Source organism: Plecotus auritus (genome assembly GCF_963455305.1).
Source record: "Plecotus auritus genome assembly, chromosome: 6".
Lineage (NCBI taxonomy): Eukaryota > Metazoa > Chordata > Mammalia > Chiroptera > Vespertilionidae > Plecotus > Plecotus auritus.
The window spans coordinates 136151011-136169811 of NC_137773.1; the positions used below are offsets into that span (position 1 = coordinate 136151011).

General features: G+C 55.9%; 1 protein-coding gene across 1 annotated transcript; it reads left to right on the forward strand.

The window, feature by feature from the left end:
• Window positions 1-3411: 3411 nt before the first annotated feature.
• On the forward strand, window positions 3412-17927 carry LOC308251834 (inter-alpha-trypsin inhibitor heavy chain H4-like). The gene is made up of 21 exons (XM_080675501.1): window positions 3412-3516; window positions 4739-4899; window positions 5793-5897; window positions 6032-6194; window positions 6332-6442; window positions 6949-7077; window positions 7767-7883; window positions 8133-8301; window positions 8386-8511; window positions 8694-8875; window positions 8952-9137; window positions 11222-11361; window positions 11620-11774; window positions 12821-12973; window positions 13434-13508; window positions 13729-13755; window positions 13844-13963; window positions 14733-14907; window positions 16592-16746; window positions 16869-16965; window positions 17397-17927. The coding sequence occupies exons 1-21, from the start codon at window positions 3427-3429 to the stop codon at window positions 17464-17466; spliced, it is 2706 nt and encodes a 901-aa protein (XP_080531627.1). The 5' UTR covers window positions 3412-3426; the 3' UTR covers window positions 17467-17927.
• Window positions 17928-18801: the final 874 nt, after the last annotated feature.

Genomic DNA, 18801 nt, shown 5'->3' on the forward strand with positions numbered 1-18801 from the left:
CTCTTCCCCCAGCGTGTAGAAGGCGGTATGTCCCCTGTGTAATGCCAATCGTATCAGAGCCAAAGGGGGAGCGGAGCCCTTACGCACAGAGATGAGGCTTCTGGCAGGAGTCCCCAGAAGGAAGGGGAGCAGCCACAGACAGCTCCGAAGTCCAGACTGCCCTTCCCCCAGGGCCAGATGCGACTGCCGCTGGCCAAGGCAGGGCTGATGGAGGAGACCCCTTTCCCGGCCTCTGCAAGCCAGTCACTGCCCAGGGTCCCAAGATAACTGCTCCTCTCTCTCCCCAGAGCTAGTGTCATGGAGTCCTCCTTCCCCAGCTCGGGATGTGGCACCTGGACACACTGTCTGCAGCATCTTTACCCCATCTGTGGCCACTGGCCCAGGGGCTAGGCTTTCCCCGAGCCACCAGGGACACGCGCCAGCTGTGTTATTTATTTGTTTCATTTCTAATTGTTTTAAGAGCGTTTCAACATTAGCCCTGGCTGGTATGGCTCACTTGGTTGGAGACTCGTCAAAAGGTGGTGGGTTCAATCCCCGGTGTGGGAGCCTGCAGGAGGGAGCCAGTACATGTTTCTCTCCCACATCGATGTCTCTTTCTCTCTTCCTTTCTCTCTCTCTCCCCCTCCCTCTCCCTCCCTCCCTTCCTCTAAAACCAATCCTATCTAATAAAAGAGTAATATGCAAATTGACTGTACCTCCACTACACCTACCAGCTACGCCCACCAGCCAGTCAGGAGGGAATATGCAAATAAACCCAACCAGGATGGCTGCAGCCACAGAGAGCAGGAGGAAGGCTTGGGTTTCCCCGGCAATGGAGGAAGCCAAGCTTTCCGCCTGCCCTTGCCAGCCCAGGCCTCCACTGAATGCTACAAAGTTTCAATTATAGAAGATGAATAAATCCCAACAGAAATGGCTGCTGCCACAGAGCGAGCAGAAGGCTTGGCTCCGCTCCAGGCTACAAAGTTTCAATTGTAGAAGATAAATAAATTCCAGATCCCAGGGCCTCTGCTTGGGTCGCTGGGGGGCGTGGCCGGCCTGCAAACCACCACAGGCCCCTTGCCCAGGCCACCCCACGCCCCAAGGGAACCCCCACCCTGATCCGGGACACCCTTCAGGGCAAACCAGCCGGCCCCCACCCGTGCACCAGGCCTCTATCCTATCTAATAAAAGAGTAATATGCAGATTGACCATCACTTCAACACACAAGATGGCTGCCCACATGTGGTCAAAGATCCTGACCCCATGTGGACACAGGATGGCCAGCAGGGGAGGGCAATTGTGGGCCATCAGGCCAGCAAGGGAGGGCAGTTGGGAAGGACCAGGCCTGCAAGGGAGGGCAGTTGTGGGCAATCAAGCCTGCAGGGGAGGGCAGTTAGGGGTGACCCAGCCGGAAGAGGAGGAATGTTGGGGATGACGGGGTCTGCAGGGAAGGGCAGTTGTGGGGGACCCAGGCCTGCAGGAGAGAGCAGTTGGGGGGTACCAGGCCTGCAGGGAAGGGCATTTAGGGGTGACCAAGCCTGCAGGGGAGGGCAGTTAGGGGTGACCAGGCCTTCAGGGGAAGGCAGTTGGGGCAAACAGGCTGGCAGGGAAGCAGTTAGGAATCAATCAGGCTAGCAGGGGAGTGGTTAGGGGTGATCAGGCTGGCAGGCAGAAGCGGTTACGGGTAATCAGGAAGGCAAGCAGGCGAGCAGTTGGGAGCCAGCAGTCCTGGATTATGAGAGGGATGTCTGATTGTGGGTTCGGGCCTAAATGGACAGTCAGACATCCCTCGAGGGGTCCCAGATTGGAGAGGGTACAGGCTGGGCTGAGGGATAGCCCACACCACCCCCCCCCCCCCCCGTGCACGAATTTCGTGTACCGGGCCTCTAGTTGTTTTATAAAAAGCATTTCAACTTTTCAACTTTATTAAAGGAAAATCTAAAGTCATCGGTAATCCTATCCCAGGCCCTGGGGCCACCCTCCATGGGTCCGGGCTCCTGACGGGGCACTGCCTTGGTGTGCTGACCGAGCAGCCATCTGCCCTTTCTCCTTCAATCCGTGACTCATGGACTCCCTTGGCATGACTGACCTCCATGTAGGTCATCCATGTGTACAGGCCAGCACACTGAATCTCCCCTTTAGGAGCTCTGTCCCTTCTTGTTTGTTCCACACGTTCAGTAAATTCCCCAGAGGGAGGCCTCTGGGCCACAACGTGTGGCATCTTTTTGGCTCTCGGTTTGTATTACCAAAGTGCAGGTCTTGTGTTGGGGGCCTTGCTGGAGTTGAACCCAGAGCCTGGCTAGATTAATGGGGCCTGAACAGCAGCCTGGGACCCCAGGAGAGAGAAGGGGTCTCCTGGGCCAGCCGCTCTCACCCCAGAAATAAGGCAGATCCACCCTGCCTTGACCCCAGCAGATCTTGCCCCACTCAGACACCCCAAGGAGTGCTCAGGGTCTATAGGGCCCCACTGCCCAGTCACCCCAACCTGGCCTCCCGGAAGCTGCCCCCGCCCTCCTCTTCCCAGCCATCCCTCTGTTTCCTCCAGGCTGGGCTTATGGAGAGTGGGCTGGTTCCCAGTTGTGCCCCCAAGCCCCAGGGCGCTTGGTGGACTGACTGGTGTAAAGGGTAATGGTGACCTGGGCAGGTTCTGGACCTTTCTGAAGGTATGCCCATACCTAGCTCCCACCTGAGCCTGCCTTTCCTCAGTGTAGCAGGTCCTCGAATAATGTTTTATTCAACCTCTTTTGGTTACAATGTTGGTGAGGAAAAACTCGATTCTTAGTGAGGGCCACTGTGTGGAGTTTATATGGCCTCCCCATGTCTTTGTGGTTTTCTCCATGGTTTCCTCCCACATCCCAAATATGTGCACGTGAGATGAACCGGTGTGTCTCCATCATTCCAGTCTAGTGTGGGTGTGTGGAAGTGTGACCTTCGATGGAGGAGTGTCCCATCCCAGGTTGGGGTCTCACCTTTTACACCCTGAGCTGCTGGGAGAGGCTTTGGGCATTCAAAACCCTAAACTGGGATAAGCAAGTTGGAAATGCATGATCTTACTTGTTTGTATGAATCGTTGTTAAATACATGTATAGTGCACACTGATTTCAACATTTTGGATTTTTATTTAGAAGTTGGTGATGTTTTTGTGACCAGAAATATGCCACAGGAACTGAACTCGTTTCTCAGGTATACATCACTTCACTTAAAGTTGCTGTTTCCAAGAACCTATCCTGATGACACTGAGGACTTACTGTGCATGTATCTGCCCCCAGCCAAGGTCCACAGGACATTCGCAGTTGGCCAGCTTATCTGAGTCCACTGCAGGTTTTGGCTTGTAGATCCCAATTTTCTGGAACCTGCCCCCGGAGGGGCGGAGCTGCAAGCAGGTTACTAATTCATTCCCCACTGTCTCTCACATTCAGAAGCAGCCTGCCAGGCACTGGAGCCCAAATGAAGCCCCCAGCCCCTGCCCACGCCTGTGGCATCGTGCTGGTCCTGCTGCCGCTGCTGGCTGTCCTCCAGACCACCCGTGCCCAAAAGGTAGCAGGTGCCCCGGGCACCTGTGTGCGCACCGAAGTGTGAGTGTATGAGCTGGTGAATGAGTGAGAGCCTGTGTGAGGGTGAGCAAGCAAGTGAGCACGGATCTGTGTGTATGCAAAAAAGTGGTGCTGACCACCCACCACGCATGTCCCGAGGGCTTTATGGACACTCCTTCTCCCCCGTCCTGTTCGCTAGAAGGGGTGATCCTATTCCCATGTTCCAGGTGAGGAATTGCAGGTTAGCAAGTTGCCCCTGGAGGCCAGCAGTGGGGGGAGGGTGGGAGTGGGGATCCTGAGTCCAGCTTGCTCTCTCCCTGGCTGAATGGCCTCAAGGTAATGATGCTTCCTGTCTCCCTTTCCTCATCAGTGAAGCAGGGTGATAATAGACCCTATTTGGAGGTTTGTTGTGAAGATGGAACCTGTAACACTATGAAGTACTTAGTACAGTGCCTGGCACAGATCAGACACTCACGTGTGTAACAAGCCGCTCGGCCAGGCACCCAACTCTGCTAGGCTGCGTGTACAGATGAACAGAGCTGGCATGTACACAAATGTGTCGTATGCAGGCTGGCAGGAGATGTGTAAGGCTTCTCATGTGTGCACATGCGAACCTAGACCTGCGTCGAAGAGCAGGTGCCTGGGTCAGTGACCTGTGGGGACTGACCGTCTCTGCAGGGCCAGGATCAGTGCCTCAAGGCAGGCAACTGTGTGGTGGGGCCCTCGGCTTCAGGGAAAGGGGGCAAAGAATGTTCCCAGCTTTTAGAGACTGGACCCTGGTTCCTTCCGATTCTCCTACCTCCTGGAGGCCCTTGTTGGCGACTGGCAGGATCTGTGTTCCTCTATTTCTGGTCGCCAGAAATCAAAGGACTTGTTTGCTGCCCTTACACTGTTCAGAGCTTCCTGATCCCAACCAGGGCCAGGAAAAGTGAGAGTCTCTTCCCTGACACACTGGGGCTCAGGCTCCACCTTCCACCCCCTGTGTGTTGACAGACTGGTCCCTGACCTGGCACTGTAGAGCGGGGAATGGAGCACAGAACTGCCTCTTATTTGAGAGGAAGATCCACATGTGAAATGCCTCATGGGGTTTTGCCTGAGGCATCCATCGCTCAGTGGGGATAGAGCCAGGTCTTGGTTTGGGACCTAGGTCACGGCCGGCTCTTGAAGAGCATTGCTCCAAGCATGGCTGGCGTTGAAGCAGTTCCCCTTTTCCTTCACTGGTCCAGAATGCCATCGACATCTACAGCCTCACTGTGGACTCCAGGGTCTCCTCCCGGTTTGCCCACACGGTCATCACCAGCAGGGTGGTCAACAGAGCGGATTCCATGCAGGAGGCCACCTTCCAGATGGAGCTGCCCAAGAAAGCCTTCATCACCAACTTCTCCATGTAGGTGCCTTCCCGCGCGCCTCCACGTCCCCTCCCCATCCAGCACTGCCATCCCCTCCCCGCATGTCCCTCAGGGAGAGAGGACCCCCTACTGACGTGAGATGTGTGCACTCCACCTGCAGGCAGCACAGGGAACCAGAGGCTTTATCAGGAACTTATTCTCAGAGATGTTCCACCCATCCACCACTCCTTTCCTCCTCCTTTTCATTCCTCCAACTCTTCCTCCCTCCTTCTATCTTTTCCTCCATATCCATCCCTCCCGCCCTCCATCCATATTCCATGTGTCCCTCCATCCCTTCCTCCTTTCACCCCTCCCTCCACCCACCTCTGCAATCCTCCCTGCCCTGTGCTGGTGGGAAGAGGGTTCAAAGCCTTTTAGCCCTGTATCTCCCACTGGCCTGGGAGCCTGGCCTCTCCCTCCTCCTCAGCCTGCCCCACATCTGGGCACAGGGCTGGGTGCAAGCGCAGCTCATAAAGCACGTGCTAGTGGTCCACAGGTTCCTCTGGGACAGTCTATGAGGTGGAGGGGGCAATTGGATGTGGGGCCAGAGCGGAAGGGTAAAGAGAGGCCAGGACTTAGCTCAGCCCTGCCTCCTCTGCAACCTTCCTCTCCTGTCCGTTCAGTAAAATGAATGTTCACTTACATTGTGCATGCCTCAGGGTAGACAGAGGCCTGGCACACCTTGCAGAGGCTGCCAGCCCTTACCCAGAGTCCTGCACAGTCTTGTACACAGTAGGTGCATAATAAACAGGGGTGAAGTCTGGTAAAGGTAGGAGTCACTCTATCAGGAGGCACAGCAAGTCCCAGAGAGGCTCCCTGGAGGAGGTGGGATTGGAGAGGCCCCCCCAGCCCCAGCACCAGGCTCTCCACAGCACACACCCTCCTGCCCCAGGATCATCGACGGTGTGACGTACCCAGGGAACATCAAGCAGAAGGATGCAGCCCAGAAGCAGTACAGTGCGGCCGTGGCCAGGGGGGAGAGCGCTGGCCTCGTCAAGTGAGCCCAAGGGGGTGTGGGAGACCCCAGTGGGGGTGGGGCAGAAGTTGCCCCTGCCTTTAGTTCTGCTTCTGCCTCCAGTGTCCATACCCTACCTGGTCTGGAGGGGCAGGCCTGATGCCCTCCTCCCCCAGGGCCACTGGGAGAAAGATGGAGCAGTTCCAGGTATCGGTCAGCGTGGCTCCCTCTGCCAAGGTCACCTTCGAGCTGGTGTACGAGGAGTTGCTCAAGCGGCGTCTGGGAGTATATGAGCTGCTGCTGAAAGTCCAGCCCCGGCAGCTGGTCAAGCACCTGCAGGTACCTGGAACTGCCTCCTCCCAGGAGGCCTCCTAGAGGACCCTGTGCTGCTGAGGGTGGCCCCCCTGCCCCCTCTGCCTCCTGTGAGGCCCAGCCCTGGCTCCTGGCTAACCCAGTGACCCATTTCTTCCTTGCAGATGGACATTCACATCTTTGAGCCTCAGGGCATCAGCTTTCTGGAGACAGAGAGCACCTTCATGACCAATGAGCTTGCAGACGCCCTCACCATCTCACAGAACCAGACCAAGGTGGGCCTGCCACAGTGGGTGGAGGTGCGGGTACCGAGGGGCCTGTCTTCAGGCCAGCCCGATGAGCCTGGATCTCCAGAGAGCGGGACAATTGGGCAGAATCTCTCAGCTGGCGGGCTTCTGAGGTCTCTGTGTCTGCGCTGACATGTGGCAGATGAGAAGGGGAAGGCCTAGAGGAGGACTGCGGGTGCTGGTTTGAACCTGCGGTTAGGGGGCGCCTGGGAGAGGACACTGACATGAGGGTCCCAGGACCAGGGGGAAAGGCGGAGGCTGGATCGCACACATCCTCAGCCCAGGCTCTGCTGGCAAGGCTCCGGAGCAGAGGCTCCTCGCTCACACCCATCCGCTGTACTGAGGCCGGCCACTTTACAGCCCAGCCTGAGAGAGAGATCCCTGGCATTTGACATAAGGTGGAATTCTCATCCTGGGCGATTCTCAATGGGGTGAGGGGTGTGAGCGTGGCCTCGCTGCTCCCCCGACATCAGCCCAGTGTGTCGTCCCTCCAGGCTCACATCCGATTCAAGCCCACGCTCTCCCAGCAACAGAAGTCTGCAGAGCAACAGGACACAGTTGTGGATGGCAACCTCATCATCCGCTATGATGTGAACCGCACCCTCTCTGGAGGCTCCATTCAGGTGCGTGGGCTCCAGGGGAGAGCAGAATAACCAGGAAATCCATCCATCCTCAGGAGCCTGAGCCTGGCTGTTGTAGAAGAAAAGGCAAAAAAACTGCTCCTGCCGGTCGGTGTGCACCAAGGGCAACAGTTAGAAAACACGCAGTTTAGTTTTGCTGTCTCTGAAAGAATTCCCTTTCGGAGGCAGAAAAGTTTCATCTGCTATAGAAGGTTTATTACCTCTAAACTGCCTCAGGTATTCAAACAAATAGGAAGCAAAGTGGAGTAGAGTTCTAGTGGGTCATGCATAGCAGGGAAGGTTTTAGCAAAAGAGTAGACTGATGGAGTCCTAAGACATGGTGAGGAATGCGGAGGGGGGTGGTGAGTGGGCACAGACCAACCAAAGGACTTGTATACATATGTGCACAACCCATGGACACAGACAAGAGGGTGGTGAAGGACTGGAGGGGGATGGCAGACTAGAAGAGGTCACTGGGGAGATAAGGCGGACTTCTGTAATACTTTCAATAATAAAGATTTTTTAAAAAAGATGGCGAGGACTTGGGGAGGTTAGCAGGGGGACTGTGACAGAGGAGCTTACAATGAAGAGAGGATGGGGACCCGGGGATTTGGAGTAAGGAGGTGCGGTGGGGCAGGGCAGGGCAGGACTGCAGCTCTCATCAGCTGGGGTGTGTCTCACTCTGGTCATAGATCGAGAATGGCTACTTTGTGCACTACTTTGCCCCAGAGGGTCTGTCCATGATACCCAAGAATGTGATCTTTGTCATTGACACGAGTGGCTCCATGATGGGCACGAAAATCCGGCAGGTGGGTACCATAGCCCAGGGCAGGGCCTGTAAACTCTCAGAGGCCTCACACCGTCAGCTCTGGTCTAGCAGGCAGACCCTGCCTACTCCATCTTCCTGGGTGGAGGTTTCCAGAGACCGAGGTCAGAGCTGGTCCTGACCCTGGAGCATTCACCATGTTCCCACTGCAGGTGTGGGCCTGGGGGTGCAGCCCAAGGGCACATGAAGGTCCCCCTGAGACACCCACCTTGTTTCCCCTTGCCCTGACCAGACTCGGGAAGCCCTCATCAAGATCCTGGAGGACCTCAGGCCCGAAGACCACTTCAACCTCATTAGCTTCAGCAGGGAAGCAACCCAGTGGAAACCATCGCTGGTGCCAGCTTCGACCCAGAACGTGGAGGAGGCCAAGAAATACGCTAACAGCATCAAGGCCCAGGGAGGTGAGCACCAGGGCAGCCCTGCAGGGTGGGGCTTCCGGGCACGAGCCCCGCCTGAGACGCATCCTGAGAGTGTGTGCCCCTCAGGAACCAATATCAACGATGCGATGCTGATGGCCGTGCAGCTGCTGGACACAGCCACCCGGGAGGAGCAGCTGCCCTCAGGGAGCGTCTCCCTCTTCCTCCTCCTCACCGATGGCGACCCCACTGTGGGTGAGGGCAGAGCGCAACTCCAGGGCACACTGCTCAGGGGGCATCGCTGGGGCTGCATCCTGGCTTGCTGTGGGACCTGGGGAAGCGAGGGGTCCCTGAGGCCTCTCTGGCTCTGAGATTCCAAAAATATCCCCTGAGCAAATCCTTGTTTTCTCACCCCTGCCCCAAAACGCTGGGTCCAGGCGAGACCAACCCCACGAAGATCCAGAAGAATGTGCAGGAGGCCATAGGCGGTCAGTACAGCCTCTTCTGCCTGGGCTTTGGCTTCGATGTCAGCTATGCCTTCCTGGAGAAGCTGGCGCTGGACAACGGTGGCCTGGCTCGGCGCATCTACGAGGACTCGGACTCCGCCCTGCAGCTGCAGGTGCCAGCCTACCCCTGAGGGCTGGGTGAGTCAGGGATGACCCTGCCCGGCCCTCGTGACACCCCCCACTCTGCAGGACTTCTACCAGGAGGTGGCCAACCCCCTGCTGACCGCAGTGACCTTCGAGTACCCAAGCAATGCCGTGGAGGAGGTCACGCAGGACAACTTCCGGCTGTTCTTCAAGGGCTCCGAGATGGTAGTGGCTGGGAAGCTCCGGGCCCAGAGCCCTGAGGGTCTCTCAGCTAAAGTCCGCGGGCAGCTGGTGAGTGTGACCAGCCATCCTGGCGTGGAAGGGTGGCTGCAGTAGGCATTCAGAGGGGCTAGGTTCAAACTACAGTCCTGTCAGACTCCAGCCGACTGACCTTGGGCAAGTTACAAAGTGCCCCCTGCCACCATGGATGACCTCAGTCCCCACTGCATGGCTGGTGGAGAGGATTCAATGAGATAGTATCTTGATTCTCCTGAGAGCACCTGATCTTGCCTGCACGTGGTAGGCACTCCATAGTCAGTCTGTGTTGCTGCTGCTGTGCCCTAGGGCACTGGGTTTGACATGCCCTCTGTCCTCCACCAGCCCTCTGAGATTGCAATCAGGCAGGGAGGGCTGCTCCCACTTCACAGATGAGCAGACTGAGGTCCAACTTGCCCTTAGGCCCATTGCCGCCCAGGCAACACTCACCCCAGCTCACCACATGGTGCCCTCTGCTTGCCCAGTTCTCCCTGCCTCTGTGCCGCAGGGGACCCCTCATTCCACAAAGAGAATGTGAGCACCTGCTCTGAGCCACAACTTTCCTAGGCCCTAGGGATACTGCCCTCGTGGGAGAGACATTGGGTAAATCGTCACACAAACAAGGAAAGACCTAGAAGCTGGGGTGTTTCTGAGAGGATGAACCCAGGGACTTAGGGGAGCAGCCCGGGAGCCACAACCTGGCCTAGAGATCCCGGAGGACTTCCTGGACAGGACTCAGCTGCGACTGCGGGATGACTAGGAGGTGGCAGAGGCCAGATGGTGAAGTGATGGAGGAATGTTTCAGGCATGCATGGCAGGCGGACACGCTGGGACCAGGGCTGAGTCTCAGAGAAGTAGCACGTGTCACAATGAGCAGTGCATACAGGTGACCAGAAGCCTGGCTCCCACCCCCTCTTTGCCACCTCCGAGGGGTGAGGCCTGGGGATTTCACCTAATCTCCCTGTGCCTCCGTTTCCTTCTGTGTGAAAATGAGAATCGGTCATCTTACCACCTTGTGAGACTGCCGTGGGGATTAACATCTGGCCCAGGGTAAACATTCCACACATGTTAGCTGCTGGTGTTATCCTGGAGGCTGGGACTTCCCAACGTGCGGAACCAGGGTGACTAGGGGGAGTCACACATGTCATTGTTTGAGCAATTACGTATTTATCCTAATGTATCTTCTGAGAAATGTAACTCCAACCCCTAGGACTTCCCTGGTCATATTGCTGGGGACGAGGCCAAGTGGAGAGTGTTAGTCTATTTAAAGTTCACTTAAGGAAAACATCGAATAGGTAGCTGTGCAGGTGGATAGGGCATTTGTGCAGGTGGCCTGCACGTGACAAAGGTGTGAGTGGCCTGGCTCTGGTGAGAAACAGAGGAGGGCGTCTCCAACAGCTGGGGTGGGGTCTGATCCACATCGCAAAGGCTTTTGGCCGCCGGGGAATTGTGACAGGAAAGGCTAGAGTTCCTCTGCCCGCAGGCCCCTTGTCCCAGGCTGCTGGCCAGGTCAGCCTGAGACCAGAAGGCCGCACTCCGAGAAAGGAAGCAGCAGTCCACCTGAAACTTGGGCACATGCCTCGCTGTCACCACTGGACAGTGCCTGGTCCCAGCAGAGGGCACAAGCCTGGTCAAGGGGCAGCTTAATGGGGTACATGGGGCTCCAAATCCTATCAAAGCCTGAGTTCTCTTTCCAACTCTGCCATGACTGCTGGGGAAGGCACTTGTATCTCTGTCCCCAGAGTCTCCATCTTTGGGGTGGGCCGTCTTGGGACCCTTTCTGCTTTAAACTGCATTTGATGCTGCTTCTGCACTGGCCTGGGGTCCAGATCCCATCCTCATTTTCCTTCTTCCCAAAAGCTGCACCTGATCTGAGTTCCTGGCTTTGCACCTGTAACAGTTTCTACCTTTCTCTCCACCTCCTTCTCATCCTTGGAGGCTCTGTGGCTGAGCCCCTTACACCCCTAAACTCCCTCCCTGCTCCCCACCTACTCCAAGGGAATGCAGTCTTCACAGCCAATCCAGGGGACCTGCCCAGTCTCAACTAGGCTGGGATGCGCCAGGCCAGGTGCGGGTGTCAGGCCCTCACTGCTGCCGCCTGGCTGGGCCCCTCTTTCCAGCCCACGGAGAACATCACCTTCCAAATGGAGTCCCAGGTGGCAAAGCAGGAAGAGGAGTTCCAAAAGCCCAAGTACATCTTCCACGGCTTCATGGAGAGACTCTGGGCGTACCTGACCATCCATCAACTGCTGGAGCGAATGTGGGTGGCCTGCACCCCCAAGGGCCTGCTGGGGCGGCCACACACGGCCTCAATGCCTTCCCGAGGTCCTCATGGGTGGGACAGCACAGGTGGCCTGGGCACCTCCTAGGTATGGAGAGAGGGGGGTCATGGTGTGGTGTCTGAGCTCCAGACTCTCCCAGTAGGGAGCCCGCCCCTCACCCCCAAGGGTCTGGAAGGGAGGGAGAATGGAGCTAGGCATCCAGGGACCTGCTGGGCCTCTGTGCTCTCTACCTGCAGGGTTTCCGTGTCCGATGCTGATAAGCAGGCCCTGGAGACCCAAGCTCTGGGCTTGTCGCTCAACTATAGCTTTGTCACCCCGCTCACATCCATGGTGGTCACCAAACCGGAAGGCCAAGAACAGTCTCAAGTTGCTGAGAAGCCCGTGGAAAATGGTGGGTGTGAGAGTGGGCTCCTAGCCTCTGGCAGCAGAGTTTGGACCCAGTCATCTCCCAGCCCCTCCCCCACATCCTGACCAAGACCCTAACCCTGCCACACAGACTCCCAGGACTCCCAGGAGATGCATCCCATTTCACTGATGAGGAAAATGAGGCCAGGTCTCCCAACCCTCCCCAATGCACTGCACCTATGTAGTGCTGTGGTTGGGAAGCAACGTTAAATAAGCACTTCAAATGTATTAAAACTACCCCGATAGTATCTCTCTCTCTCCCTCTCTCACTCTGTTTCTCTCTCTTCTCTTTTTGTTTTATCCAGAAAAGGTTCCCTCAGGTAAGGGTCTAATACCTTCAAATGCTGGTGTTGGTGACAGGTGGCTGATACAGGACCTGGCACCTCAGTCCCACAAAGTTGCTGGCCAAGGCCTCTCCAGCCCAGCCTGCTGCCAGGAGGGGGCATTGTCTGCCCGAGCACGTTGGTGCTTTAGTCACCTGTTCGTTCAGATATTGGCTGTCCTGGGTGCTAGGGGCACAGTCCCCATCCAGCTGGATGCACACCCAGGTCTCTCTGATTTCCAGGTCGCATTGTCTTCAGACATCGAGCCATGGGACACGCAGGGCCCATATTACCAGGTAGCAAAGGAGGAGAGGTAGTGGGAGGGGAGACTGACAGAACCTTGACCCTGGCCACAGGCTGGGCTCTGCCCTGACTGTGGGTGAGTGGCTTGCTTGGCTCACCTGGCTGGTGGCTGGGCTGGGACTCAGTTCGGGTGCGTCTGATTAGGAGGCAGCCATGCAGGACCTTTTGTTAGGGGCAGAAGAGACTTCAGAGGACAAGGTCGTTTGAAGTGACTGATATCCCAGCAGGGAGGAGTTCAAGAAGGGTTCCTTTCCCAGCTTTGAGATTCTCCTGGCTGTAGGGGGAGAGGCTCTCAGAGTGGTGGGTGGGGGAGGGAGCCATCTGCCCTCCCTACATCTGTCTCCCGGGGTGGGTCCCAGAACCCTGGTTATGGGAACCCATGACTCCGCTTGAGTAAAGACTGCAGGTGTCAACTTTTCTAAAGCTGGAGTTTCCCTGTACGCTCGAGTTCATGACCTGCCCAGCAAGACAGTGGTATCACCTAAATTTCCTGTTCCTTCTAATTATCTTTATCCATTCTATCAATTGGATCCAGATCCGAGGCTACCCAGCAGGAAAGGTAAGCCACTTTGTGACCTCATTTCCTCAAGGGGATAGGGAAGCCTGCCTGTAGAGTTGGATGAGAGCAAGCACCCTGCACAGGGCTGGGCACAGACCAGGGACAGTTGCTGTGGGGCTTGACATGAAGTATTGTGTCATTTATTTTCACTGAACCAGACTCATTACACTCTGGAGGCTGGCTCAGCATGGAACCTTCTGGAAAGGCAAGGCTTCCACCATTCCCAAAGCCATGAGTGGCCCCATGAGCTGTTTTGATCCCCAGGCTGGTTGAGACCCAGCCGCAACACCGGCTGGACCCTGTCTCCTCAGTGTTTTTCCTAAAGTGTGCTCTCCTAGGTTGGGTGTATGTGGGGCAGGGGTCGCAGGGCTGGAGCTTGGCGGGTGGCAGGTGGCAGTGATGGCTGGCTGGTGTGCTGATTGCTCTGAATCCTGACTGCCTTCTCCCTTTCCGTTTCTAGCCAATCCTGTACTAGCATCTTCCTTCTCTGTTGGTCCCACTATACTGGATGGTTACCTGGATGAAACAATGGAAGGTAGGGCCCCAGACCAGATTCCCTGAAGTGGACGATGGTCCTAGAGCAGGAAGACCCTGGGATGGGAGAGCCTTGGGGATCTCTAGGAACCTGTTACATGGTTTCTCAATGTTGAAGTGGAGAAGGAAACCTGGCCACACCCATACACTGTTCCATCCTTCCATTCCCCCTGCCCCAGCTCCGAGGAAGGGGATGGCTAAACAAAGACTTTTTCTTTCAGAAACAAGCCCAACAGCCCCACCACCAGGTAAGTTGCTAGCCCCTCTCAGCCCCGCTTCCCATCATTGCCCTCCAGAATGTTCTACCTGCCCCAGCAACCGCATCTGCTGCCCCAGCCCCCATCCAGGCTCCCACCGTCATCCTGCCTCTGCCTGGGCAGAGCGGGGACCAGCTCTGCGTGGACATCAAGCGCACCCCGGAGCCTTTATTACTCCTGCTCTCAGACCCTGACCAAGGTGAGGCCTGACCAGTCACCTTCCAGAGAAACCCTCTGCAGGCAGTGCCCAAAGCGACCTAGAGGCAAAAGCCCAGAGGGGAGGCCAGGGCTGTTTGAGGGGCATATGAGGCTGCACGGGGTCACACAGGAGTGACTGGGCCTTGGCAGACAAGTGGGGGTTTACTAGGGAGAGGCAGAGGTTGGCAGAAGCCCAGAGCCCTGAAAGATAGTAGTGGGACCTTAGAGAGTATGGAGGAGAGGAATGGCAAGAGGAGGGAGGGGTGCTGACCACACCTGCTCCCCACCCCCCAGAAGGGTCATACTGGTTGAGCTGAGGTGTGAAGTCTGAAGTGGAGACGTACAGCACTCAGGGATGCTCACACACGGTCTCCCACCTCCACACACCAGGCCTAGAGGCTGTTTGCTCCATGAGGGTGGGGACCGCTGATTTTCCAACTCACTCTTGGCCCATGGCACCTAGCTCAGGGCCAGGCTCATTACAGCGCTTTCTAAAGGTTCCGGGACTTCAGACACGATCTCCCTTCTCTGAGGGCTCATCTGAAAGTGTCCATCACTGAGGATTGTGGCCCTTTCAAAGTCAAATGCAACCAAGGGATGAGAGAAAAGATCGTGGAAACCAGAGTCCAGTGTGAGGGAATGCTGGGGACAGGGCAGTGAGGCGGGGGCTGGTGAAGGACAGTTCCGGGGGACATAATCAGAGAGCGCCTCCTGTGCAGGCCAGTGCCCAGCCGGGCCATGCCTCTGACCTCTGCTCCCGGCTCTCTCAGGTCTCGAGGTGACTGGGGAGTATAAGATGGAGAAGGCCCAGTTCTCATGGATTGAGGTGACTTTCAAGAATCCCCAGATGCAGGTCCACGTGTCCCCTGAGCACGTGGTAGTGACTAGGGGCCGAAGAAGCTCTGAGTACAAATGGAAGGAGACGCTATTCGTGGTGATGCCTGGGTAAGCCTCAGCCTGGGTACCAGCAGTGACCTCTGAGGCTACGTTAGCCAGTGACAGTGCTGACCGGTGGCCTGAGGCCACAGGCTTGGGGATGAAGTGCTTGGGCTGGGCATGAGTCCTATGCAGTGGGCCACCCCCACCGGTTGGGCAGAGCCATACCTCTTTCTCCGGGGGGCACCAGCGGTTGTTCCGGGGACCTGGCTGCTCACACACGGTCATGCCCCTGAGCACTACCCTTGATCTCATACATCCCCCCCACAGACCTTTCACTGGCCACCACATATGCAGTGGGTGGCCTGGGACTCCAGAGGGACCAGATGTGGGCTTGCCCCCCAGCATGGCCATACCTAACCCAGGTCACTCTCCCGTGCAGGGGACAATGTGGGTTGGAGCCACACTGCTGCTAATCATGTGTTACCCTGGGCAGGCTGCTTAGACCCTCTTAGCCTCAGTTTCCTCACTCAGACCTGGGGAGAATCACCCCAAGCCTGAGGTGGAGGCTAAGGGGAGACCCAATGAGGGAATGTGACAGGGAGCACTTGGCTCTTTAGAAGGGATGGTGCCCACGGGGCATGCCGGAGGGCAGCTGTCTACGTGCTGAGGGAATGATGACAACAGTGAGGACTTGGAAGGCACTGCACCAGGGGGAGGTTAGGAAAGTCACTCTTAGCATACTCCTGACGCTCTGAGGAAGAGAGACTGTCCGTCCAACACCTGGCAGCTGGCAGGTCACGGAGGTGGGTGGCGACCTCTCTGGGTGGGGCTGGCTGACCATCGAGCCTTCCAGAGGCAGCTCTCTGGGTGCAGAAGTCACGAGGGGCCTGGAGCGGGGCCGAGGCTCAGGCCCTCGGGGAGCACTGCCCTCCTGGTCCCAGCCTGTGCTCAGTACAAAGAGCCTCGTCCATCCCTCTAACTGAGCCCCTCAGTAGAGACTGGTTTCCACCTGACAAGTGAGTGAGCACCTGGCAAACCTGAGGGCTCACCTGAAAATCTCCCCATTTCATAAAAGGTCTGAAACTTTCCTGGTGTCTGATAACTACATGCGCACCAGAAGGTGGAATAAAGAACTCCTCCTAATCATAGTGACAGGGTCCACACACGTTCACGAGCTGCAGAAGATTCCGTGCAGAAAATCAGACCACACCTCCTGTAGCAAGTCTCGTGGAGACAGTGGAAACTTAGTGCAGGTCCCTTTAAGGTAACCTCAGAGTACCAGCAGGGTCTTGTTCAACCTGCTCGAAGGAGCTTAACATTCCTACGAAAACAAAAAAGGTAAGCCTGTCAGAGATTATTTTAGGAAAAAAGAAGGGGATAGAATCAGAAGAGACTTGCCCTTCTACATGTTAAACATACAAGTAAACACTGATCATCAAGGGAAAGTGTCTCCGGCAGAGTGTGTCTGATACCCCCGGAATCTTATCAAACGGATTTGTGGGGAACCAAATCTAAGAAAACAGAGGGAAAGGAACCGTTACTTTGTTTTATAAATGCTGGGATCACCAGATATTATTAAATTAACTATGGTCCCAGTTGCTAAGGAGAAAACTGAAGCTCAGAATATGTAATGGACTTCCCACCCAAGGCCACCACAGGGATTCCCCCACCCATGCCACCCCAACTGCCAGGGTCCCCTGAGGGTGTCTGCATGCCTACCTTGCTCTCAGGAGCCTACATTTCCCCACAGCCTCACGATGACCATGGACAAGGCGGGGCTCCTGCTGCTCAGCAGCCCAGACAAAGTGACCATCGGCCTGCTGTCCTGGGAAGGCCCTGGGGAGGGGCTTCGGCTGCTTCTGCGGGACACTGACCGCTTCTCCAGCCACGTCGACGGGATCCTTGGTATGCTGCCCATGACCCTGGATCAGGGCATCCTCGTTCCACCTCTGCCTGGGAACAGGCAGTGCCGTGTGTCTCCCAGTCCCCATGTCTTCATCCCTCACTGACCACCCTTTGTCTCTCAGGCCGCTTTTACCAGGGCGTGCTCTGGGGCCCCCCAGACACAACAGATGACAGCAAGCGAACACTGAGGGCTCGTGGGTTTGACTTCGATGCCACCAGGTGACTCCACACAAACAGGCCACGGGTGTGGACTGGGAGGCTGAGAGAATGTCCCCGGGGGCCTCCACTCCCCTGTCCGTGCCTGGGAACTAGAGATAGTCAGGTGAAAGGTTGATGCTTTAGACATGTCTGACCCAGCCCTCAGTGTGACCCCACAAAAATGGTCAACTCAGACCCACAGAAAACACCCCAGCCAGAGATCACTAAGGGTGAGTTGGGGGCATTAGCAAACTCCCTGAAGTCTCAGAGCCCTGGACCCTGGACAACTGGGTGCCCTTGGGTGACAGGGCCTTGTCAGCCTGTGCTGGAGGGAATCCTAAGGGGCCCTGAAACTCCGCCTTCCACTTGCCCGTCCCCAGCTCTCTCCCTCTCTTCCCACCACACCTGAGATTTGCTAACCACCTGTCTGTCTGTCTGTCTATCCATCCCAGAGAGCTCAAGCTGGATTACCAAGAGGGGACCCCGGGAACAGAGATTTCCTGCTGGTCTGTCACGCTATAGTCCTGATGGCAGGAGTTATACCCACCCACCCACCCACCCCCATGCCACCCCACTGTATGTAGATGGCTGTCATCCTGTGACCACAGCCGCCTGTGGGGTCTTGACCGTGATGGGGAGGGGAGTTCCACTTATTACAAATAAAAGAAGGTAGTGTAAATCGGGGAGTGGGCGTCTCTGGTTCCATCCAGCCAAACCCCAGGGCTATAGAACCTCCCCCTGAACACTTAGCATCATGTGACATTAGAATCTTCCCACAATCCGCCCGCAAAGCCCTGTGGCCAGTAGGTCCCTGAGGAGCTTTTGGTCCACTCCCTTCATTTCATAAGATGGAAACTAAGATTTAGAGAGATTGAACCACCCATGTATATGTCACTCCAGACCCCAGCTTGGGGCCTAGGGCCGGAAAACATCCTCTGGGAACAGAGGTTCAGCTTCAGTCCATAAAAACCAGTTTTCATTTCATTTCATTTCATTTCATTTCATTTCATTTCATTTCATTTTATTTCATTTCATTTCATTTGTTAATCCTCAACGAAGATATTTTTCTATTGATTTTTAGAGTACTGGAAGGGAAGGCAAAAGACAGAGAGAGAAACATCCATGTGAGAGAGACACATTGATTGGTTGCCTCCTGCCCGTGCCCTGACTGGGGCCAGGGATCGACCCTGCAACCCTTGACCGGAATCAAAGCCAAGACCTTTAGTCCTCGGGTTGATGCTCTATCCACTGAGCCAGACCGGCTAGGACCATAAAAAACAGTTTTGACTCTTCCTACCTCTATTAAAAAAAAGTGAACTGGGTAGAAGTTATCAGCAAGCTTTCCAATGGGACTTGCATGATGCAATTTGATTTTCACACCTGGTCTCCCCACCTGGAAAGAAGCTAGCCCTGGAAGACAGGAGACAGCCATGAGGCCCTCATCCCAGGAGGGAAGCGTCTGTCCCATGGAGGTGACCAAAACCCCCAACTCTAAATCCTCTCCTATCCATGCCCCAGGCGTAGTCACCCCCAAGATTCCACCCAATTCCTGCACGGTCAGAGCGTACTTAAAAAACGTTTAGAGCCCAGGAAGCTCAGTTGGTTGGAGCATCACCCTGTACACCAAAAGACTGCAGGTTCAGTCCCCAGTCAGAGCACATACCTGGGTTGTGGCTTTGATCCCCAGTTGGAATACATGCACGAGGCAACCCATTGATGTTTGTCTCTCACATCGATGTTTCTCTTTCTCTCTCCCTTCCTCTCTGTCTAAAAATAAATAAATCCGTAAATAAATAAATAATAAATCAAACACATCCTTCGGTGAGGATTTAAAACAATATATTTTTTAAACAAAGC

Excerpts from the sequence above, each read along its gene's own strand:
- LOC308251834 (XM_080675501.1), top strand. The coding sequence starts at position 3,427 with ATGAAGCCCCCAGCCCCTGCCCACGCCTGTGGCATCGTGCTGGTCCTG. Across the intron at positions 11,775-12,820 it reads TGAGAAGCCCGTGGAAAATG|GTGTCAACTTTTCTAAAGCT; the intron begins GTGGGTGTGAGA and ends TAAAGACTGCAG. Across the intron at positions 13,509-13,728 it reads CCTGGATGAAACAATGGAAG|AAACAAGCCCAACAGCCCCA; the intron begins GTAGGGCCCCAG and ends TTTTTCTTTCAG.